The sequence below is a fragment of the Taeniopygia guttata genome, chromosome 1, assembly GCF_048771995.1.
Source record: "Taeniopygia guttata chromosome 1, bTaeGut7.mat, whole genome shotgun sequence".
NCBI classification, from domain to species: Eukaryota; Metazoa; Chordata; class Aves; order Passeriformes; family Estrildidae; genus Taeniopygia; species Taeniopygia guttata.
Window position 1 is genome coordinate 21,673,588 of NC_133024.1, and position 25,398 is coordinate 21,698,985.

Here is a 25,398-nt window from a genome sequence, read left to right on the forward strand (position 1 = left end):
AATGAAAAGAAAGGGAATCACCAAGGAAGACGGACATTCTCTAACTGCAGGAGGACACTACAACCTAAAAGTTCTGATGATCAGTTATTTGTATTACTGACAAAGACTGTTTTCATGACGGGGCTATACTCTCGTTTTTAAACATTATTAAAACCCTCCCACAGGCCAGGTAAATCACATTGTAATCCAGCGCAACTGCGAGAAAGAAGCCCTGGAGAGAACCCTGCAGACTACATTTGATCAACCTGGCAGTAAAAGATTACATTGTACATTTGTCTGTACTAAGCTGGCAGTGAAAGATTACATTGTACATTTGTCTGTGCTAGGCTGCTATCACATGATCAGTGGCTATGCTAGAAGCCTACCTCTTTCTCTACTGCAGTGGGAACCAAAACTTTTCCCTTTAATCCATCTAAGATACCTAACCAGAGATACAACAAAGATATGATATATTGAAATGTGTTGATTTTGTATTAATTAGACACAAACCAAGCAAATGCTGAAAGAAACTAGGCAAACACTTCTAAAACTTTGTGTGGTCACTTTTATTTTAAAACATGAGCCATCAGTATGAAATACTAAGTCTGTAACACTACCCCAAAGCATAGCATTTATTCAAAGCTTGGAGAAAATATTCCCAGGAAGATCCAATGCAAACAGCATGTGGAAGCATTCATTTTGCAGAACAAGATCTGCAGATGGACAGTTATTACCAAAACTCTGCACAATCAGAAAAACCACACCTCCTCAAGGCTGAATAGACAAATTTATGTAACTCACAGCATTTATAACAATCTTGTGTTCATCACAGTTGCTTAAAATAACCACTTCTTTAATAACACACACCTACTACTTTGATTTGCACTCAGTCTGAGTGCAAAGGGAGCCATCATGATTTCTAAGCCAGTCTTTCAGTCTTCATTCCCACCTACCTACAGATGCAATTAGTCTTCGTAATTTCAGATCAGATTAAATGTCTTCGTGTGTCTGCAGAGCTCAACAGTACCAAGGCCTTGACAAAAAAAAAAAAAAAGAAAAAAGAAAAAAAGAGTTTTCTTAAAAAATAAATATTCTAGGTGCAGCTTAAACCCTTACCAAAATAGCTAGTCCTGTGACACTTTCCACAGAAAGGCCCAGACATCCAGCTCCAGGATATCCTGGCACATTAGCCATCCTGGAGAGTAACTAGGAGGTTTCCATGGTAGCTCAGCAAGTCAAGGAAGATCAGTAACCAGTGCTGGAAATGCTTTGCGGTACAGCCTGGTTTCCTTCAGTCTCCGCTCTCATGTTAAGCTTCAGTCCTATTGCTAAAATAGGGCAAGTTATTCCAGCCTGGAACAAGATGAGAGGTACCCTGAATGAAACATTCAAAGCCAGAGACAGATTGACATAAGGGAAAGACAGAAATGCAGATGGGAGCCCTGAAGCTTCTGAAGCTGATGCTTCCGGAAGAACATACAGAATCTTTGACAAAATATTGTTAACTTCCTGCAAATGTCCAGAAATCAGTTAAAACCATGTCTTGTCATCAGAGGATACTAAAATATCATAGTGTCAGGTAGCAGAGGAAACTCCAAAAAAACCCAACACTACATAGGCTACAGAGGTTTTGGTAGTCAACTAATGATAAAAAAAGGCATTGCAGCAACTAGAAATGAGACGCAAGTATACTCAGTCCTCTCCCAGAGGGCACAAACACATTCTCTCCAAAGGATGAAAGGAGCAGACCCTCCATTATCATGCCTCTGCGGTGGCAGTGGGGCTGGTAATAGACAATGCAGTATCTTTTATTAACTACTTTACTAAATTACTCGAATTTGGGACCACTGAACTCAAGCCCAGTGACTTCACGTCCAGGATGTGTTTAGGCAGCAACAATTGCATGATAATACTTTCAAGTTCAGTAGCTCTGGAGCTGCAGACAAGGAGTGGCAGATAAAAGCATTTTTTTCCCAACAGTAACTTTGCCAACATGCCTCAATCACACTGGATTTAAAGCAGAGCTAGGTCTTGAGGGCTCTGTCAATATTTAGCCTCCTGATGGAGACTGTTAGTCACCACTAATAACAGCAAATTTCAATCTAGCCATCAAGAATCAAAGTGAGCCTACAAGCTCCAGCTCCACATGACACTGAACAGCCATCATATGACAGCAACCGTGCTGCAACAACAAGCCACATCTATAGCAAACCACTTGCAAGCAAAAGGCTCCTCCACTACTACTGCTCTGATTTTTGTTCTAATCTCTGCACAAAGACATCCCTCTTGCCATCAAAGGCCTGCCCATCACCTGCAAAGAGTGGCTTGGAGGAGACAGTCTGAAACAAACACAGCTCTAAGCTGGGCACCTCAAAACTCTAAGCAGATGGTGTATCCATGCCACTACAAAGCACACACACGTGATCAAAGCAAACAGGACAGCAGGAGTAGTAGGGTGGGTGTCAAGGCCTGCCAGACCTCTGCAGTACATATTCAGAAGCAAAAAAGACATCAGGAGAACTTACTATGATCACTGAATTCATGCCTGTTAAAATTACTTCTTGGATTCTTGACTCTCAGCTGCTCCCAGGGCTACACAGAGCTTTGAGAGGAAGAACAAATAATTATCAGTTTTGTTTCTGGTGCAGCCACTGCAGACTCCATGCATTTTAAACCAGGCAAAGCAACTCATTGCCACAGGTGTGGTGTTTGGCATCCACAGACACAGGCTTGTCTCTGTCAAGAAACTGTTGGAGGTAAACTTCAAATCATATGCCAGCATACTGACAGTCTAAAACAGTGGTGACAAATCCTAGTTGCAGTTACATTGCAGCTGTGGGTCATTAGAGCACAGCTATCTCAGCACTTCCTTTCTTCTAGATCCCCTGCCTGTGCACAGACAGGTGACATGGAACAAGGCAGAAGTCCTGAACCTACAGATACCTTAGGCTTTATGGATAAGCAGAGCCAGCTCAGAAAAAAGGGGCTGCACTAGAGGGAAGAATCCACCTCTGCAGACAAAAACTACCCTGTCTCCCAACTAAAAGCCCTTAGCTCTGTCAAGAACACTTTTTCATTAGACTCGCAGAGGCCAATGTAGAAATTAAAAACTGAAAGGACAGAGTCAGATGATTGACCCTAAATAACATCTAAGCAATTCAATCATGTCTTTCCCATTGCTGGCTTAAATTGTAACTGGATATTGATTGGTCTGTTTGCTACTCCAGCTGGTAACAGTCTGCATCTGAATGAAAGTTTTTATTTTTATTACATGACTCAGACTATCTGAGTAGATAATCAATTCTATTAAAATCTTCTCTGTTAAATAGTTAGATTAAAACAATCTTAGTTCCCTTGAAAGACATTATGTACTTACTTCATTGTCAACACTCTTATCAGGGTTCACTAAGCTATAGGGAGAATCCACACTGAAATAGCTATAGAGGTATTACCAGAAAATGAGTACTTAGAAGCTCAACAACAGCCTTTATATTCCTTTACATCTCCCATTGAACTATTCTTTACATGATACAATATGAAAATGTCATGCTGATAATGTAGCTCTATGAATGAACATGAACATTTTAGGTCTCATATACATACCTATTTTAGGCCTCGCATATACCTATTTTTCAGTGCTAGAGATTCACAGGAGGTCTATAAAAACAAAAATCTTACAGCAACAGTGCTCTTTGGCTCATACTGCTAACCCTATTTAACTGATGTGATTAACTGAGGCAGAAAGATATTGAACTTTTTGTCCAAGGTCACACAGTGAGGTCAGGAACGGAGCTAAAGCAGACTCCAGCTCTTTCAGTTCACTGCTTTGTTTTAAATCATCTAATCTCCCTTTCAGCTCTTTAATGCCAAAGAACAATTACTTGATACGCTGTTACACTTAAAGGTGAATCCCCAGTGTAAAAAGAATGCAGGTTAGGATTTAAAGCAAGTGTATGAAAATCCCCTTCCAGTCCACAGAAATATTGCAGCACATCCCATCACTTTAATAATATCACGCAACAGAAGGGACTTGAGTCATGTTTAGTGTACTGCCAATTCCAAGTAAAAGCTCTTAGGAATACTAGAATTTATACAGTCAGCCAGGAACATGTAGCTGATATGACTCTTGGAATAATGTATTATAACCAACTTTTAAATTTGCATATGAACAAAGTTCAAAAAAAAAAACCCCAAACAAACAAAAAAACCCACCTTAATTTCTACAGCATTTTTCAAGTGTTTCATGAATACTAAATAATCATCTTGACAACTCTACAACAAAATGGTACCAAGCAGTTATTTCAATATAGAAGCTTCACAAAGATGTGAAAACTAAAGCTGTAGCTTCCGAATTAAGTAATAACAAAAAGCCTCTAACTGCTCCAGAGGCCAAAAATATACAAACATTAGTGAAATGAAATATCAGTGCCAGCAAACTCAAGCAGTGACAGGACTCCCTAGCCATCTTCCCCTTGTTCCCAGATTTTCCATTACAGTTTTTACATCATGGTCCATATTAAAGAAAGCCAAATCAGTGCAGAATAGGTTACTTTCTTTTTCTTCCTTACTGAACTTAAACAAAACGGCTTTCTTCATAATGCACACTGTGCTGGATTTATCCCTACCTCTCCAAGCATTTTCATTTCTTTACAACGAAGGAGAAACACAACTTCATTTCTGTCAGACTTTGGTCCAGTTAGTAACTTTTACTTCCAAGTAATGGTGTGTACTGAAAGTTCGAAAAACATGTGTTCTGTACGAATCAGATTTAATGAACTTTTTAAGTTCTCTTCCTAGCTTTCTAGAACAGCTACCTCTTTGCAAAGGTGCAACTGTGCAAAAAGAAAAATCTTTTTTCTTTTTTTTTCTTTCAATTTTTTTTTCCTTTCTTTTCAACTGCACCAGTAAAAGCAGCATGAAATAGCACCCAGCAAAAAATGTGTAATTTAAGAACCTGCATAGCAAGATTTGATAGCGTATTTTAAAAAAAAGGCTTAAATGATTCAGACACATCCCAAAAATCAGAGGGACCTGAAGTCATTTCATAAACCTAATTCTTATTTGTAATTTAAATATCTGAACAAAAGTTCTCAGCTGCTCATAGGATGTCAGCATTTCAAACCTTATAATTTTGTGTGCATAGCAAAGTCTGAGGATGCCTCCTCACCGAAAAGCTGCAGTCTTGTGTGACATTCAGAGACCTTTCTAAACAGTTCTCATTAACATTGCCAAGAAACATTTTCAAGATGGGCATCAGTATGACTGCTGGCCTTTTATAGGGGTGCTGCAAAAATAAGCAAAAAGTAAACAGCTGTTTATTACAGCAGATGTGGAGAGAATCTTCCACTTCCAAGGCCCACATATTAGCCACAGAGGCCAGCCAGGACAGAGAGGAAGAGGCACAGAGGGACACCAAGAGCAAGGCATACAAGGAGCCTGGGACCTGACTAGAGAGTGCAACTGGAAGACAAGAACAAGCATCACAACTGGACTACAGAAAGGCCTGAGGTGAGACCACCAATGACACAGAAGAGTCAGCTGCATTCCAGGAGCTGAAGCCACGTGTGATTAAAGAGGCTGACAGCTCACCAAGAGTACAGTGAGCCAGGCAGACATAGTAGAAAGGTGCCGGCGCACAAGAAGGATGCAAGGAGCAGCAAGATCTGCAGAAAGGCATATATCCTACTGCATGTACTATTTACTGGGGACAAGTGTTCCACAAGCCAGCAGTCTGCCACACTGAGCCCTTCAATCAGATCACAGTAATTTTGGGATTGAGCACATTCAGCGCATCTCCTTCCAGAGAAATCTATATCCCACCACCTGCTTTCCAGATTTGATAGGGCTCTTCACACGACTACAAAGAGGCTAAATCCAGGTTTTTGTTTAGTTGCCTTACCTACTGCCACAGAGAAGGTTTCAATAAAGTATTTATAAGCTGGTTTATAATGAAGGGGATTTTTGGCAGAGAGCTTTACTGACCTGCAGTGCTAATAAACTATTACCTGCTTCTAGAAAATAGCCAAGAGTTCCAGTTCATTTTTAGCATTATACACTTGTTATAAATTGTTATCTTACTGAAGTCTAATCCTCAAAATAGAAGAATTCAAATTCTTTCTTCAGCCCTACACATTCTGCAAAACCAAGAACAGACTGAAAGGGCTGTTAACATTCACACCAAGTTTAGATATCTGATGTCCCACAAAGTAATTATTATATTTGTTATGTATTTAAGATATAATTAACAGTGTAGGTGATTGGCAAAGATTCATTATATAAGTCAAATTCCAACACCTTTACTCACTTTAAATGGCACTTTGCCTTGAAAGCAATGACAGTGATTTCAATGGCAGACAAGGTACTCTTTTACAGGAACCAAAGTGACCCAAATGGTTCCATTTTTGTAGTGAACTTGTCCTGTGTTTATGAACAGATTGCACACACTTCAGGATCTAGCATATGTAAACAGACAAGTTATAAAGAGATCCAGATCTCTTAACAACAATAATGCATTATTTGCATAACACTTAGATTTTCCTTAACCGCTAGACTATCAGTCAAGTCCAAATTATCTTCATGGTTTGCATATAACCTCTTTCGGTAATGAAACTGCTATTATGGTTTCTGCTACTCCTATTTTAGACAAATATTGTAACCACAAAGCACAGCTGTGAGCCTCTCTGACAATTCCAGCTAGGAATGACAAAAGCCAATATACCTTAGCCCCTTTATCTTTGGGGACAAGCTACAAACACTATCTGAAGAGACAGATTAATTTCAGGCAATGATTAGTCTTGAAAGCACCTGCACTTACTGTACATAGGCTTCATGTGCTTGGAGACTCAATTAATTTGTAATTTTTACAGAAAACAGTGCACAGAAATATAACACAGTTGCCTGCCTTCCAAACATACCATTAGTGAAACTGCTCTGAAGTCAGTGTTCAAAACTTACAGCCTGTGCTTCCACTAGAAGCAGGCAGGCGGGTAGGTACTCATTTTCACTTCACAAGTCAGACATTAAACCATTACCAGGGAAACACAAACAGCATCACTAGGTCACTGAGGAGCAAGAGATCTGGGAGACAGGAAATTAGTTCCTGCCTTTGTGGTTTTCTTCTGTTACCCAGAAAAGCCATCAGTTTATACATCCCTCAGTTTCTCAGCTCATTGACTGCTGTTTACACATATTGTACAGTTATTACAGTTTTTCATGTGAGTAAGGAAAACCAATGAAATTCCCCTTATATAGGAACAACTGTCTTTCATAAGCAAAAGCCACTGTGATGTTTGCAAACATACGTTGATTTTAATGTATCAGGTATTAAACAAGCAGACACATGAAAAGGATGTAATAGGTCCAGATAAAATGACTGCATCTTTGAATATATAAAGACCAGTAACCTTAAACTTGGAATTTGAAACAAAACGGAAATCACTACATTGTGTACATTACTACTCATATACCAACCTACAGTTAAAACTAAGTCAGATAAATGGCTTATGCTCAGTTTACAAGATGCCAACTCAGTAGAGAAATATCTGAATGTTACTAAACAGAAGAGGCAAAAAAGGTTTGGATAAGGCCTTTAACCCGTGCTTTCTATAACGAAAACTCTGGATCCGAAGAAAAACACATCCTGAATAACTTGTTCTCCCCCTCAAACATTCATCTGTGTGATTATTTTCCAAGAAGACTGGTGACTTTCCACAAGTCTGCAACTAAAACATTAAATCATAACAAGAAAAACATAAAAACCCTGACTTCATTGCCTGCATCTCACCTTTCACCTCATTGTTCTTGCGTGTAGAGCATCCTTCACTGCTTAACAGAAATCTGCAAACTTTTTGAGACAGCACTTACACTTGTCTTCAAATTGCATACAGTATTACACATACATAATTATACACCTCAAGAAATGAAAAACAAAAGCTAGAAGAAAAGAGGTATGAGAACTTTGATACAATGTTTTGTTTGCGTCCTTCTGAAAATCAAAGCAACCTATTCTTTCAATATCATCCTAGGAGAATGACAGACTGCAGTGAATTAACATGTGATCACAAGCAAGAACTGTTCATTCCAGGGCTCTGAAGCCTTCCATTATTATATTTGTGAATCTTTAACAGAGATTTTTTCCTAGATAGCTTTCCTTTCACATAAATGCCATCACAGTATTTTATCATTTGGTTTAGGTAAGATCAGAAAGGTTGTTAAAGGATTTGCAAATTGGTCCAGCAAGGCCAGCGTTTGACCTCTGTAATAAGGTAATGCTGACACGTTTCTAATGAATGCAGCAGGCATGTGGCAGCCATACCACACTTTGACATTTTAATTCACTTAGGACATACATTTTTATGCTTTATTTATCACTCAAGAAAGTACTTACAGGGTCAGAAGGACCACAGAAGTCTCTGAACACTTTTGAAGGATTGAATTGTCTAATCTCCATTGCTATGCAAGGGCCTGAACACAACTCTGAAACCATCTCCTGGAAGAGAAAGAAGACAGAAAAAAAGTTGAACTCTGGGTTTCAGCAAGGGTTGTATTTCTCCTCAAAACAAGGCCCAAACTTACAGGACAGGAACAATTAAGAAATACGCATTTAGGGAAGTGAGGACACTAAACAAATACCATTAGTATTCATCACAAAAGAAATGTTTTCCATTTTGCTACTTGGTTTTGAAGGTGAAAATTGAGGAAAAATTGGATATTCAGCTTCAACAGGTTTCTGAATAGCATATAACAGCACCCATAATACTTTAAATTCTTTCATAGGTACATCCTTATTGATCTGGACCTAGATTCCTTTGCAGTATCTCATAACTTGTCAAACTAGACTGAATCACTGGAATGAACTTTGCTGGGTTTTAAGCCTGAAAAATCACACTATGTTCAGCCAGTTCCACAGGCAGGAATGTACTTTGCAGTATTCCCTACCAGAAGCACAGTATACAGCCTATATCTGTTTTCAAATATACACTCTTTTGATGGCTTTAAGGCATTAAAATGTCTCCTGGGATTTTGGTTCTGTCTGTCTTTTCCTCACAGATTACTGCAGAAGCTGAAACACACAACCCAACAGAATCTGTGCCTGTGGTACAACCTGTTAGGGAAAGGGTCTGGCAACATTCTTGTGATGTACTAATATCAGGATCTCAGTTACAGTGAAATCATCTGTTTCCCTGGAGTCTTCAGGAAAGTAAAGAGACATCGTGAGTTCTGTGTGGGTGATGAAGATGGGTCTTAGTTCTCATAAACTTAAATTATCTCTGGGCATTAGTGCCAATTTGGAGTTTGTTAATTAGAGGTATAGGTTTCACAAGCAGAAAGAACTTATTTTGATGTTCTAGTCTGACTTCCTTTTTTAAATCATGCCCTTATAATTGCATACTTGTCTAGAAATCTGGACAGACAAGTTTTAAACAAATCAAGACAATTAAAGGAATCAAAACGAACGAGGAAAAACGAAAGGACAAAACATGCACAGAAAGTAAGGGAAGATAGGTAAGGACTAACAAGGTTCTGCAATCATGCCCACCAGCCAAGGCAGATCAAAGATGAACCATGGAAAAGCATACAGAGTGGATGAAAGAGCAGAAGGAAAACAAGAACTAAGTCCTTCTCTTCCTTGTATGATTTGTGACAGAAAATAAATACACAATGACTCGAGTCAAGCAGCAATGTTCCAAAAGCTGCTGTCTCATACTGGATTCCACACTGAGAACGTGTGCCTAAGCTCCCCTCTCTGAATTTTATCCAGTGCCTCTATCATCAACAGGATCCTAGGAAATTTAGGTTAGAAGGATTCCTTACAGACATTAAGTGAGTGCAGACTAGCTTCATGCTCTACAACATAAATAAGTATTTTAATTCCAAAAATTGTGTTATCACCAACAGACCCTCTGATCAAAACAGGTTAAAGACCCACATAGTTCATTCTGCTAAGAAACAGTAAACAGTTCCTCCCTCTTTTATTGTTTCTGTCTCAGCACAAACATCCCATCACCAACAGTGAACATGACCAAAGTTACTCCTGATTCCTTCATTACTGCACAAAGCTGAGACCTAAAGACCAGCTGCCACCAGGTACAGCACAGAGGCAGGTGGCTCTGTGTCAGACAAGCCTGATCTACTTCACCAGCCACATCAAGTCCAGAGCTGAGACTAAATAGCAGACAAGGTTTGCCTGGTGAGGCTCCCAGGTACAGCTACATCAAAATTTTTCTGGCAAATAGTTTATTTGTCAAATAGCATGATTTGTGGTCAGCCACAACCATTCCTGGAGGTGGAACAAGCTCAAGGACTTTTGATTAACAAAGTGGATTCTGAGCTGAAACAATCTCAGTTATTTTCTCCCATTTTCTATTCTGGCTAGAGTAGGAAATACAAAGCAAAATAGCACAAAAATTAAGCAACAATATGTAAAATCCCACATAGGAGATACTAGCAAAGCTAAAATTTTGGGCAATTGTACAGCTTTCTCATTTCACAGAGCACTTTATATACAATGTCAAACCTTTATCTGACTGACAAGAAAAAAACAGAAGAAATGGAACTAAAGTTTTTAAAAAGGATTTCTGGATGCTAGTATCTTTTGTGCTGAGTTATTTTGGAATTATAAATAAAATTTAGAACAAAACAGATGGTTCTGAGTCACATATAGAAGTGGTCATATTCTTTCTCCAATATCCTATTTTGTAACACACTTTCCTTTTTGGACTGCATTGGCAATATCCATTGCTGTTCCCATGTGTGCCTTCCCCAGAACCCTTTACCATCATGATTAGCTTTTCCATGATTTCCTGCTCCTCAGATATTGAGTGCATGAAAATATTAATTTGATTTCTTTTCAACTGAGCCAATCCAGCACATATAACTTGCAGGACGGAACCCTAGATTCTCACTTTTCTTGACATCAGCTACAACGCATTTTATTTATTGACTTCACATTCCCTTCTGAGTAGCTCTCCAGTTAAATTATATAACTAAAATATGCAATTTGTTAGATGAGCAGAAATTGTGCAGCCCAAGAGCTGCAGAAAATGGTAGAGAGTTTCCCATTTTGTTCAAAGCAGAGACTTTTGCAGCACTACAGGACTTCTCAGGCCCTGAAATACTGGTAAGATACTTCAATTTTTAAATCCTGCCACATACCCACAAGTATGCCTGTCCAATCTCCCTTTGGTACTTGTCAAAAATTATATTCAGACGAGGCCTTATGAATATTCCACAGTTTGAGAGTGAGCTAACAGTACTCCTAACCATTTAAAGACAAATCTACAAACCCCGTTGAAGTTAAGTTAGACTGAACAATCACGAAGAAGGAAAAAAATAATAAAAATTTAATTTTCAGAGTAGTATTAGTAAGTATGTAGGAAACTTAAAATAATGTAACCATTTAGAAATTAATTTGCAACATAATAGCATGGCAGTGAAGTTAACCTCATTACTAGGAGGAAATTACATAGTAAAGTAAAAATTACTATGAGTGAAATGAACCAAAATCCTCTGAGAGAAGGTGATCCAGAAATACAAGCTCATCTTCTTGTATTCCCATTGTTCTATCTGCAACCAGGAAGTTTTATGTGACAGTACAACAAAGCATAATAACGTAGAGAGTCTCAGATGTCCACTGAGATTACAGCACGTCTTAAACTTCTTAAGTTTTCTGAATATTTACGGAAGTCAGATGAATAAACCAAAGAATAGTCCAAGATGTCATTAGGAAAGCCTCCAACACAGCAGCCTCATTGTAAATAAAATGATAAATATGTATTTTGGTCCAAGCTACCACTGCAATTTCCAATCAAACGAAGATACAGGTGTGATACATTCTCATAACTTTTCTGGGGGAAGCTGGGGACATGATTCAGTTATATTTTACAAATTCCTTGGCTGAACAATTTTCAAGAAAGGCTCTCCTTGATTTTGACATACATAACGCAATTCTCACAATGAATTAATTTATTTGAGAACAGACTAGAACTGCTCAATACCAGGTTCATAAAAAAAAACCACATGATAATCCCAAGCAATAAGAAATGTGGTAATTTTCTCACTTGAGCATATTTTATTTTTAATCTGATTTTTGTTAAACTTATGCTTACCAGGTATTCAGGGACGACGCCTTTGTAAATCTCATAAAATTCTTCCACATTTGGACGCTCCATGTTGAACTAAGAAAACCAAAATGTTAGTCAGTCTGAATTAAACAACAACAGGACTATACAGACACCTCTTCTTAAACAGCAAACATTCAGAATCCTCTAAGTTTTACTAGGTGAAAGGAATGGCTTTACTACTGCAATATGAAGCTTGTCAGCAACTTATTCAGTGATGGCACAGGCAACATTGCACACAGTATCTTTTTCCACATCAAATACAAGTAGACAATGTACTGTCGGCTGATCCCACTAAGAAAGGGAATATTCTTAATTTGTGATAGGGATTTGAGTGACAGGAGAATGTCAGATCTTGAGACTTTCTCCACAACTGAAGGGCAGGACTCTCGAGAACAATCTCTTTAACTGCTGAGGGTATTCAGGGTGTCAAAATCCCTTAAGTACCTTTAAAAGCATTCCCACAATTCATACTAAATATATATTCAAAAAAATTAAGGGAGGATATTAACAATAGTTTCCATCTTAGCTAGTACATTTTGTAAAGGTATCTCAAATTGCTCCAGAAGAGACAGATATAATTACCTCCCCTGCTATATATAACTATAGGGAAACTCAGATACAGGGAAGTGAAGTGTCTTGGCTCAATGTGACCAAGCAAACAGAAACACATTAGCTGATTAGTCAGATACTAAAACACAAATATCACAAGGACAATGCTCACCCCAAAACACTGCTACAGTTTGCACAAGGGTTTTATACTGCAGGAAGGAACCTGTACACTGCTATGACATACATACAGCACTGCTCCAACTTCTGTTTATCATAAAAACACACAAAAGGAAACCTACCATCTGCAAAGCTGAGATCTCAAATCCTTCCTTTAGGATGGCTTTTATAATCTTCCCAGAAAGCCCTAAAGAAAATGGAAATGGAAAATACAGTATTCAATTTCAAAAAGTAGATTTTAAAGCTGAAATGTATTATGCCAATATGCTGGTTATTCTCAAACTGAAAAAAACAGTGTTTGTGTAATGCTTGAGAGGAAGCAGAGAACAGAGTTGAGCTCATACACTCTATGTTCTGTATAAGCTTATGTGTAGATGGCTTCAAATAATTAAATTCCATGCAGATGTTGAAAAGCATTTCTACCCAAAAAGGTAATTAGTGAAGCCTTTGCTTTTCTCAGATGAACTGCAAAACACTCAGTTGCTGCAAGACCAAGATTTATATTTTTAATGAAGACCCATTGGCAATACTGATGCTTAACTAGTCATCAATTCAGAGCACCAGCTGTCTTTTTCTTTTTGCAGGTCCTACTTTAAGCCAGAAACAATGCAGGATGATAACAAATGTTGCCAATAAACTAGCACAGGAGTTCATGTCTTCTGTGGGAAAAACATATTAGTGCAAAATAACCTATTCCTTCAAAGTTTATAGCTCACAAATATGCTATTGCTAATGATACTGCTTGCTTATTCTCTCCAGAACACATCCCCAAAGACTGAATGACATTGTAAAACAAAACATGGGAACTTCAGAAAACAAGAACCACTGAATGTACCTTTTATATTTGCCCGTGCTTATAAGATCAGGCTATTTTGAAGATTATGTCAGCCAAGCACAATACTCTGTTCGAGTGAATTTCACAGAATCATTGTTTTTTATAGAACACAAATGCCTGTCCTCTAGTACAATTTGTGAGAAACTACAGATTTCTGGACATTTATCTAGAAAATAATTAATCATAGAAGAATACCCTGTAACAAATGACAACAGCAGGATGTGACTCTTGGTCATCAGATCCTTTTATTATGTAGCCTTTAAACTGCAGGATATTTAGCACTGCATAAATTTAGGAGATGAGAATAAAACAAAGCTAGTATGGAAGCTATAGTATGCTTGAGATACAGCTACAGCCTACTAATACCTGTGGCACAGGACTGGGGAGCATCCTACCACTTTAAAAGGTCAGTGGAAGCTCTGAGAAAATGAGTCTAAGGTTTGAAAGGCTTTCAAAAATTGTATTTACAAATTAAAATGAAAAAAAAACCACGTTTCTGAAGTATTTGCTATCATATTTTCACACTAAGGTTTGTGTAGAAAAGCCTTCCCTCTACAAAACACTGCAAATTTCTTCTGAAAATCTTCCAACTACTGAAGGGAATACCTGAGATTTCAGTCCATACTCAGTCCATGCAGCTCTTTGTGTTTACAGAACACAGAAATAAGGAGAAGCAAATACAATTCCTGTCCCACTATACTGCTCCACCACGATTTGGTGGAAGTTTCATTTTAACACTCCTGTGAACCCAGGGAAAAAAAAAAAACAACCCTTTTTAAGATAAAAAAATAAATAATTGCAACAGTAAAATGAAGGGACTTGGACAGGTTTGCCCAGAAAACACAAGACCACATCAGAGAGAGAACCCAGAGCTCTGGTTTCTTTTTTGTCCACCCTGCTGGAAAGGCTGAGCAGCTCAGATGCTTCGATACAGGCTCCACTGAGTCAGTGAGCCTTTAGTCTTGTTTTTGGAGATGAATGGCCAGTTTGCAAAGAGATGAAGTGAATGGCTGGGAATCATTCAGGAAATGAATAAATAAATTGAATAAATAAATAAATGAATTTAATTAATTAACTAATTAAATATGTGACACAGCATAAACATTTCCTCATTCTCAGTCTTCAAAGACAACACTCTGGTCAACTGCTTCATCAGAAACCAGCAAAGATGAAGAAAGGGCACTGGTAGATAAAATGGTCACTGCCACTTGCAGGGAAAAAGGTATGAGAAAGGTAAGGGACAGGTGCCTTGCCTGACAGATGTCCATTTTACACTTTATCTGTCAAGAATGGGCTACTTGAATAGGCACTCTCAGCCAGCAAGCATCTAATTAAAATACATCAAGTTATAGGGTATTACAGAGATCTGCTTTTTACAGAACTTTTGTCTTCAGCAGTTTTACAACCTACAAGCAAAATCCATGTTTTAGAGAAGCAAAGGGGGACTCAATTCAGCTTTCTGGGCTGTTTCTCTACTGAAGTCACTAAAACCTAACTCTTCTGTAGAGAGGAGATAGTCTCCTTTAATGGTAGAAATGATAGTAGGAAGGTATTTTGCATAAAGGTCTTTAATTCTAGGTTGCTTTAATAATTGTGATAAATCTATCAAGATTTTCCTCTACACTGTATTTCCGAGTTCACTCTCACTCAGCAGAGCAGCAGAGCACTTTGTTGCTCCAAACAGATTGCCCATGTCTGCATCGCCCAAAAACCTTAACCAAAGGATTTATTCAGACCCACAAAATTCAAAGTGCCTTAAGGAAGAAGGGTCATGAGATTTCATTTATGTTTGCAAAGCAAGATGCTAGCTCCAATTCCAAGATGTGGGAATTGAGGCAGAGGAGCATAAGCAAGCTGCCAGTGGCAGCGCAGATCCACAGATCCAGTGACTTGCCCTCCCTTGTCCCAGTTTAGGCAATCCATGTATCATTTCTCTTAGGGACATCTTCCTTTCAAATTCTACCTGAACCAAAATAGAAACAAAAAGCACAAAGGCAATTCCCAAGCAACAGAAGAGTGCAAGCTCAAGGCTCAGTTTGGGATCTGTCTGAGGCTTTCAGCCAGTTGCATGACCGAACTGGGACGTACCCTCTTTTTTGGGGGCAGATAAGGCTCAGGAAAATATCAACTAATTATAGTGCCATTTCAGCAGCTTTCAACAGTTCTTTTCAACTTTAAAATCCAAATCTGTAGTGAAAAAAACAACTTTCTAAGGACCCTTCAAAAAGGGTCAGTGGATGTTTAAAATGTGATTACAGTAAGAACACAAATCAAAGCCACTGATTAGGCACCAGTTATGACGAATTTTCAGTCTCAAAGCACAAAAGAATCCCAAGCATTACTAAATACAACTTAGGGAATTTAACACTAATCCAAGCTAAAAGAGTGAAAGAAAGTGAGCACAGGCATAGATTTTATGTCTGCTGGGCAGAAATACATTACTACATACCTAGTACAGGACAGTAATTTTCCAGTATAGACAGAGATAATTTTCCAATATATTTTAATCAGGTAAAATAATAAAGTATCAAGACTTCCTCAGTTACATTAATATTATATGACTTGTTGCTTTACAACATAAAGTATTTGAAAATTGTCCTTCATTAAGAAACAGAAAGTAGCAGGGAAGACATCAGACTGAAAAATGTTACCACTGTTTGCAGAAGTACGCATTAGGATAAAATAAAACAATTTAATGCAAGTCACTCTTAACCTAATAGCACTTTAATCAATGATCCATAGCAGCTGTGCTACTGGGACCTTTCAGTCCCAGCCCTAGGAGTAGGAATGTTACATTCTCTTCCCTTTCTTCTTGACCTGTTTCCTAATCTAACCATTCCTCTGTCAAAAGCTCATTAGGCAGGATAGCAGAATGCATTCAAAGCAAGGCAAGAACTAGATTCCTCATCTCAGCCTCCATATGTCATTTTTTAAAATCCTTCCAATAATTAAAAATAATTCCTCTTAAACACAGGGTTTTTTTGACAAGAATACAAAAACTGCCATGACTGATCAGATTGATGACCCACCTCATCCAGTAACATATTTCTAAAAGTAACCTGTACTAGATGCTTAACATATCACTAGCTATAAGTAGAAATTTAATTTCATGTCTTTTTCTGACACTTTGAAATGTAATTTTGCTTCACAGGATAATGAAATAATCTGATTTTTTATTGCCACGTGGTAAGGTCCTATTTCAAAACTCCAGAGAATCACAATCAGGCTTGACCCCAAGCAAAGCCCTTTTTGAACTCTACAAGATGGAAAAGTGGGATTTAGAGTTGGGCCCTCCTGCAATGTATTTCAGTTGAAGTTCTTGCTAATCTTTGTTTCAGACAACATTGAAAAACACTAGGCAGTAAGTAAATAACAAATGCCCTTCTCAAAAAGTGCACTTCTCCCTATCAGCTGGTCAAACTATACCCTGAAGAACAAGGTTTCTCTCTCTCTTCTTCATTTTCTACTTAGGAATAACACAACTCTAGGCATTTTTACTATTCAGCATAAATACACCACTTCTAGACTCCCCAGAAGTTTGGTCATGGTGATAACCTATAATTATTGGTCTCCCAGACCCACTGTGTTCTGTATGGAAAGGATATACACAGTCATTTTTGCACCTGTGCTGTGGCACACCAAGGGAATGACAGAGGGTCTCCTGAGTGACACACTCTGGGCCAGCAAAAGAGATGAGGACCTCAAAAGCCACCCATGTTAGCAGTGAGGAGGGAAAAGAAAAGACAAGTGGATACAGATGGGAGAGAGAGGAGCATGTGCAGAATTGCAGAGAATATTGTTCGTAGTGATGGAGTCCGGGATTTTCCATTATTCCTCATTTCTGTCTAGCTACTGTATTAAAGGGGAACCTCAAGAAGTTTGAAGGGCAGCTTTATAGACACTTATGGAGAACTTTGTCAACACTGTAGCAGTGGTGAAAACCTTTACAGAAAATATTCATTTGAAAATACTAAAAGTTAAAGGAGTGAAGACAAAGATATCACCACGGCCATCCTGGAAAATAGAAGTCCGGATGCTGCTAGCACAAGAAAAATTATGCATACAGATATTAAATCTCAGGGGGCTTTGAAACAAAAATGACCCAGTGTGTGATGCAGCTGAGAATGGGAACTGACAGCGTCAAAGAGGATGAAAAGTTCAAAGGCTTAATTCCAGCTGCAACTTTCTGAACTGCTATGAATAAGGCAAGACCACACATGCGAATGCCAGACAGGGCATTATAAGATGCCAAATGACAAAAATCCATAGGGGGAAAAAAAGGTATTCTGGGAATTCTTGCATAGGAACAGATAGGAAGAGTCACACTTAGCATTCAGATGCAAAGGCCCATAGAGGAATTCAAGGCAAAGATCAGGGCCAGACTACACAAAGCATCCAGCAATTTGGCTGGGCAGTGTGAGCCATTGGAGAAGAGAGTTTGAAGAAGAAAGCAGTATTATCAAGAAAGGTCAATATTTGTGCAACTGTTATGCTGAACTCAAACTGACAGTTGTATATCTACAAAAAAAACCCAAACCCACAAAAGCTTAGTTTTCTGTCTTTCTTTGTTCTTGTGTTAAGAGAAAGTTTAAAAAGAAATATCCAGTTTGCTTTGCTCTTTCTTTCATGATGTTCATTACTTTGTACTCCTTTAGCACATCCACTCAGACTTTATTTTTCTTTCAACTTAAGAAGATTAGGGTCAATCACTCTGGCTAGTAAAATGTCTCTATGGCTATAATGAGCTTCATTTATTTTTGCTTATTTCTTAAGTGTGAACAAAACTAAACAGGGTATTTTAGACGAGGCTGTACCACTGGATTATATGAAGGCATTCAGTATTGTAATTCAAACCAATCACAAGCTTAGTAACATTTCTTTCCTTTTTTTCTGGTTATCCCTCCTGAACACTGTGCATGGGACTTCTCATGAATGGTTACAGCTACAGAGAGGAAGTGGTTAAAATTACTCCTTGAAACGTGCATTAGCCCATAATTACAAACAGTAATTCTAACCTACTATTTTGCATTAATTAAATTAATTCTTGAGGTTAAAATCTTCATGTGATCCCCTACAATCTGGAAAGTTCACCAACTCACTGTCCTAGAACAACAGTAAGTACACTGTAAGCTCTATAATTTATTTTCCACTTGGCAAAAGACTATCACATATTACTACACTCTGTGCCTTGGCTGTTTTCAGATCTAGATTCTTGCCTTTCTCCTTACAGTCTGATTTGAAAAGGGCAGTAAAAGAAGAGACTTCAATGTATCCTTTTCCTCCAAGGTACAGTGAGCTAGATTTGGCATGGCCACATTTTTTTAATTTTTCTAAAATGTTCTCAAAAATTTCTGGTAAAATTTTTTTTCAGGTTCTGGTTACATCACCAAATATCGGGCCAGTGATACATTACAAAGTTTTCCTTAACGATTACATTAAATCTTCTTTCTTCTAAATTAGTAAATATGCTCATATTTTGTAAATATACTTACAGAAAGCTGTATATGCCTGTCCTACCCATCTCAAGTTAAATAAATTAAATCCATAAAGCTTTCATAGCCTAAATCTCTTATTCTTTTGCTCTCTTTTTCTGTTCTTTTTGAAACAGAGTACCCAGAAACCAGATCTGATAAACAAGTTGGATTTTCATTAGCATTCAGCAAAACTAGTGGGTACACAGTGAACACAGATTGGGCCTATTTCATCACTATATCAACAATTTCTCAATTTTTTCACTGATACCCTGCCAGTTCTTCTTTATTTTATATCTGTGCATTTATTTTCCATTCTCCACAGTACTGTTATGCAGTTTATATTCAGTTTCATCGTCTTTGCATCACATCAATTTCTGCAATTCATCAGGAACATTCTGAATTCTAATCCTTCAAAATTTCAGTAGACCCTTGGTATCATGTGTGAACATTGCAAGCATGCTCTGTCCTCACCCATGCAAGCCATTAATGACAATATTGACAAGAACTGGTCCCAGTATGCCTGACAAGACTTCCATTTGTAAAGCCCTTTTAATTTGATGTGCTCATGTCCAGTCCAACATTCAGCGAAATATTTAAAGCTACGTAGATGCCTCTTCTGTAAAGATCTAAACATACAAATTACTCCACTGAATGAAAATCCTGCTTTCCTAACAGCAAAGAACTTTCACAAAGGCACTGATTACCAAGTGAATTAAGCTATCTTATACTGTTTTTAACCTTCCTTTAGGCTATCTTATACTGTTTTACCTTCCTTTAGAGAAAGCATATTTGGAGAATTCAGAGATCAATATAGCATATTTTCCTTCACAAAAGACATGCTGCTAAACGTCCATCAACCACTGAGTGATTTCAGTGAAATTATACACTCCTGATTCATCAGTTTCCTTGGTTTGAAAGAAGTTTCATTATCCTGAAACTCCCTGGTCCAGTCTTAGAATTGACTTTTCTCTAACCCTTTACAAGTGAAAATCCCAAAACATTCATTTCTAATGCCCCTTTTTTTTTTAATGTTAACACCATACTCCCTGCACAGAGATGATTTCCAGTAACATAAACACAGCAGCAAATACATTATTTCCAGTTGGAGGATACTTATGAGCTTCAGCAAGGATTGGCTGTGCCATTTGATCTGTTTGGTTCTCTCCAGTGTATCTCCTCCTCTTCCTTCCTGTCTCAAACTGTCAGAAAGAATTTCCAAGTTCAGTTCACCTCCTCCCCATCCAAAATCTATTCAAATGTAAAATATATTTTTTATACTTCAAAAAAATAGATGTCACTTCCCCACTAGTCACTGAAATCCAGAATCAGTCTAAGCTGGGAAACCAATGCCAAGGTGCTAAAACTTCAGGCAGAAATAAACAAGAAACACTATGGGCTCGCTTTCAAAACCAAACATCCCAGGCAAGGAATATCCATCATTACAACTACAAAGAATTAAAAGCACAGATGGAAGCATATGGATGACTGATCTCATGAAAGCTAATTTTGTTTATTCTAAAAAATGGCGATGAAGTGGCAAAGTAGGTTGTTTTCATTTTAATCACTTTTTCCTAGCTTCTCGAAAGAGAAAAAAACCCAACCAACCAAAAAAACCCCAGCACCAACAGACACCACCAAATGCTTCAACATCCTACATATTATATGTATTTGAGGAAAACACAAGAAACAAAGTGCATTTCATTTGACATAAAATACCTCTCTTCCCTGGGCAAATCTGCCTGCAAAAGAATGCCTGCAGCTGAAAGCACAGTGTTTTACTAGTTAGTCCTCACATGACAGCAGCATTAAAATTGCCATATTGCACGTGGGAATACCCTGAGGTCACATCTCAAACCATCCACTCTGAAGTATCTGCAAAGATTTGTGTTCATTCCACCTTTTTTTTTTCATTTCCAGATTCTATCTGCAAATATTTCCTTCCAGACTTCAAATTGTTAAATGCATCAGGGCTAGCACTGATGCCCGCTGGCACTCAGTCTTGTAGACAAAACCCAAAGAAAGGTCTTGCCTACAATCAGGTAAACTCCATAGCATCTGCTCTTCACCTTTCTATTATCTGCACACTTATCACAGACAGAAGATGTACTTTCAGATTACCTATAAGAAAACTGCACTCCTCATTTTTCTCAAGCCAGTTTTTCAGAAAACTTTGTTTTAATTCTAGGTCTCCTGAAAATAAAAATATTTAATTACTCAAACTTATGCCTAAAAGGGTAAAAAAAAGGAAAAAAAAATCCAGAGCTTTTATATTTAATGAATAGAAATTGTCTTGAGAAAAAACTATGAAATAGGTAAGTAGGGCTGAGAGTGATAACAGATTTGTATCTCTACTATACCATCCTTTTTTTCCAGTTTATTCAATTTCCTAACTACACACATGCAAGTATACTTAGCATTATACAGAAGTGAACTGGACATTTTCATTGTGATGCCTTCTCTCTTTCAAAGAGCAACAAGTGGATTGTGTGTCAGGACAGTTCTTCAATTGTCTGCAGTCAGATAATCCACTACAATGTTGGATCCCCATGCTCTGCAGTCCTCTCCTCACTCTCTCTTGTACAGCAAATTCACTTGAGAGTCTACCTAAGTAAACCTTGTTTCTGTACCTGCGTGAGACTGAACTACCATCCTTGGTACTGTTTTTGTCACACTCAGGTTTGTCTTTGGAGCTACAAGCTACTCTCTCAATCTGAATTTTTCCGCCTTTGCATAAAGAAAGAAGATTCTTAAGATTTCCTGTCATGCAACGTTTTGTTAATCAGTGTAAAGTTCTATAACTTTCTAAAGCTGTCTGCTAGCTACTAAGTTAATACAGAAGAGCTCTAAGTTTTATCATCCACTCAGAACAGGTCTAAAAACACATCTCCACACAGTATCTTTTCCACTTGCAAAGAAGGTAATCCACGCTCCTTTTATTTTCTATGAGATTTGGATTTTCTTTAGTTGAAGAATACTGTGGAAGACAGCACTTACCTTTTTTTAATTAAGAGGAAAAAGGATTTAACTTAACAGAAATGTTAGAACAAAATCTCAAGCTTAACACATACAAGGAGAGCAAACCTGTCTGGGTAGTTAGTCTCATGCCTAGGACCTCTCAAAACCATAAAGGCTTCCTTGCCTCAAGGCAGGTCTTTCAGTTTGCACATTACACACTTATGACCTCAGCCTTTATAGCTTGATCATCTCTATTTTAAAATATTTCCCCTGCTAATTTTTCCAAGGAAAAAGCTAAAGGCCACATCAGAGTAACTTTAAACCTGTCACGAAATACCAAAGTCTACTAACTACAGCAAACATAACTAAACTGTTACACATAAATATATTAAAAGTTAATCCCACCCAGTGATCTATAGGGTGCTATTTCTGCCCACAAAACAGTCAAATCATAACTGTCCTAAGGGCATTAAACTGATCTTTATCCACCCTAGAGAATTTACGTGTTTGGCTTCTGAGCACTAGTGCTAATACCTCCAGATCTACTAACACGAGGTGAATTAAAAAAGAGAATGCTTAAATGATTGCAACTATGATCTTTTAGTTCAAGAATCAGAAGCACAAGAAGCAGAAGGATTACAGAACACAGACCCACACTAAAAATTTCAAATTATTAAACAAATTAACCATACAATCCTAGAGCAGTGCTTACAAATTACCATTCTCCTTGACTGAAAACTGGTCTCAGGAGAAGAGGAGGAAACTGAAAGACATTGAGAACTTAACAGATTCTAGTGGGGATAAACCACATCATGTCTCCCTGATGTAACCCTGGTTGGAACAAATTTGCCTGGAGTAGCATCAGGTTGCCTTTGCATTCTTCTAGCTCAGCGAAGAGGAGTTGGACTGCTCTTGCAAAGCCTCTTCAGAGTTAAAATACAACCGCCTCACGGCTGCCAGCCAAGGAAGGAAGGTCTCCATCTCCACTGGGAGCAGCCACCAGTGAGCTAAAGCTGTCTAGATCAGAGCTCTGGGCTACATTGCCCTCCTGGCCCACCCATTCCTGATCCTCCACAGAAGATGTTATGCTGACACCAGACTGACACAATAGCTATGGCCTGACTTCTTTAAGAGACATGCATGGCACACATTCCTAGAGGGCAAGTGATGCCATCTCTCTGGCATTACCAGCACTCTTGACAGCTGAGGTTAAACTTCACCTTAGTCCCCCAAGACCCTTTATCAGGCCTCAGGGTTCCCCTGCAGCCTGGCAGACATGCTGACACTCCTGCTTACAGGAATTCCTAGGTACCTGGGCATTGCACCAGGTCCTGCTGTGGTTGGTTGGGCTGTGCTGCTGTGGCTGCCTGTGAGCAGACACTTCTGTATGTCCATCAGAAGAGAGGCAGCAAGGCCAGACATTAAACCAACACTGATTTTCCTCTACTTTATCACTGGATAGGAACCACCTCTGGCAATCAGTCATTTCCTAAGAGAGTACTGTGCCCAAGATTTAACCAGCATAAACTAGAGATTACATCCTGAAAAGCACCCTAGTTTACAGCTGCCATTAAAATAAATCATCTTCCAGGACAGAAAACCAGGAAGATTTTTCCTTCTAAGAATCAGTTCTGCAACAGACTCTGGAGGAAAAACAAACACTGGGGAAAAGGGCCAGAAAGCAAAATTCAAACCAATAATTCAGCCAAATGTCTCTACAGAAATAAAGACTAAATCTCCATATAAACTGAAGTACGTATGTGAAGCTTCATGTAACTGTAAATACATAACGAGTAGCTTATATTCATGGTAATTAGATAGCCAAGTTCAAAGCCTTAGCAGTGCATAGGACATTGCAAAAAGGTTCATTTTTAGATACTCAATACTAAAAATTTATAGAGCACAAATCATACTCCAGCACAAAAGAGGGTCTGATGCTTTGACCCACATGATTTTCTCTCCATGCCTCTGGCTTTGCCAAACTACCTTTTCCCACTGGAAGGCCACACAGGATTTCCTTTCCTCTCCAGCTGCTGTGTTTCCACTTACCTGCCTGTGTGTGCAGCTTTTGCTTTACCTATTAAACTGTCCTTATCTTAACCCGGGAGTTTCCTCACTTTTACTCCTCTGATTCTCTCCCCTGTCCCAGAGAAGTGAGCGAGTGGTTGTGTGGGGTTTGGTCGCCAGCTGTGGCAAAACCACAACCAAGCATTAAAACAGTTTGCTGACTTAGAAAAGTCAGCTCTGATTTCCTTTTTTTGAGGGTAGTAATCACAGCTACATGGAGGGAAAATGCTCACACAAGGTACTCTTTCAAATTTTAGTTGCTTTTTGGCAGCTGTACTCTGACTTTCCAGCCCTCTGTGGTGTGAGAAAAAGGACTGTCTAGGAGACATTAAGACCTCAGGACTGTCTAGGAGACATTAAGACCAGCACTCACACTGCAAATGTGGATGTGCACATACATTTTTTGTTTACCTACATCCATACTTCCTCTTCTCTCCTCATCCTCCTCACCCTCCTACAGGTACTCACACTCCCAGAGGAATGTACAAATAGGGTCATAATTTGTCTTCTGTCAACTCAGAAAAATTCAGAGAAGTTCAAGGAAAAAAAAAAAGGAATAGACAGGACACTATGAAATCTACAGAGATGAATAAAGATTAACAATAGGAAGAGAAAACCTGAGTCTGAACCTCTATATGTAATAGAAATTTTATCTTAAGTCTAAAAAAAATTAGTCCAAGCCATCCACTTTGCTATTTTTACACTCAAATGAAGGACCCTAACAATCCTGCCACAGAAAAGTCTGTCCTCTGCAAACATGTAGCTGGGTCAAATAGTCCCAGCTGCTGCCCACATTTCTGTAAAAGGAACATCGCTGTGTCTTTGCTGCATGGCAGACTTATCTATGGTAGATACCATGCAAGGTCTGGAAGAGATAACAGGCACATTATCAGTAGCAACTATGAAACTCCTCCTTGTGAAAGCCTTTTTTTTATTTCAACAAGCTCTCCAGACATCCCGCCTGAGGTGTGAAAGGCCTGGAAACTGCTCCAGCCACGTCTGCTGTTTCCATTTAAGCTATCCACAAAGAAGTGATTACAATGTTGCATTACGCTCTACATCTTACTAAGAAAAAACTCTATGCTCTCACATAGTGGTATTTATTCTGTATTCAAAAATACAATTTCAGTGCCTGAGTCAATATATTTTACTGCACTCACTGCTCCTACACATGCTCCTGGATCTAAGTACAGGACACACAAGCAAGATTATCTTTGCATGGTAACAGTAGAGCATTAAA

At 38.4% G+C, this 25,398-nt stretch overlaps 1 protein-coding gene across 6 annotated transcripts in view; it reads right to left on the reverse strand.

Annotated features, from left to right (window-relative positions):
* NME7 (NME/NM23 family member 7) overlaps positions 1-25,398 on the reverse strand; it is an 88,813-nt gene that overhangs the window by 26,776 nt on the left and 36,639 nt on the right. For all 6 annotated transcript variants that reach the window (XR_003958672.4, XM_002189838.7, XM_072924958.1 and 3 more), the window contains 3 exons: positions 12,950-13,014; positions 12,087-12,155; positions 8,366-8,467 (listed from right to left, as the gene is read on the reverse strand). Coding sequence is in view for 5 of the 6 variants with exons in the window: in XM_002189838.7 (XP_002189874.2) it covers positions 8,366-8,467; positions 12,087-12,155; positions 12,950-13,014 (236 nt within the window). In the remaining variant the exon portion in view is untranslated. The remainder of the gene's footprint in view (positions 1-8,365; positions 8,468-12,086; positions 12,156-12,949; positions 13,015-25,398) is intronic.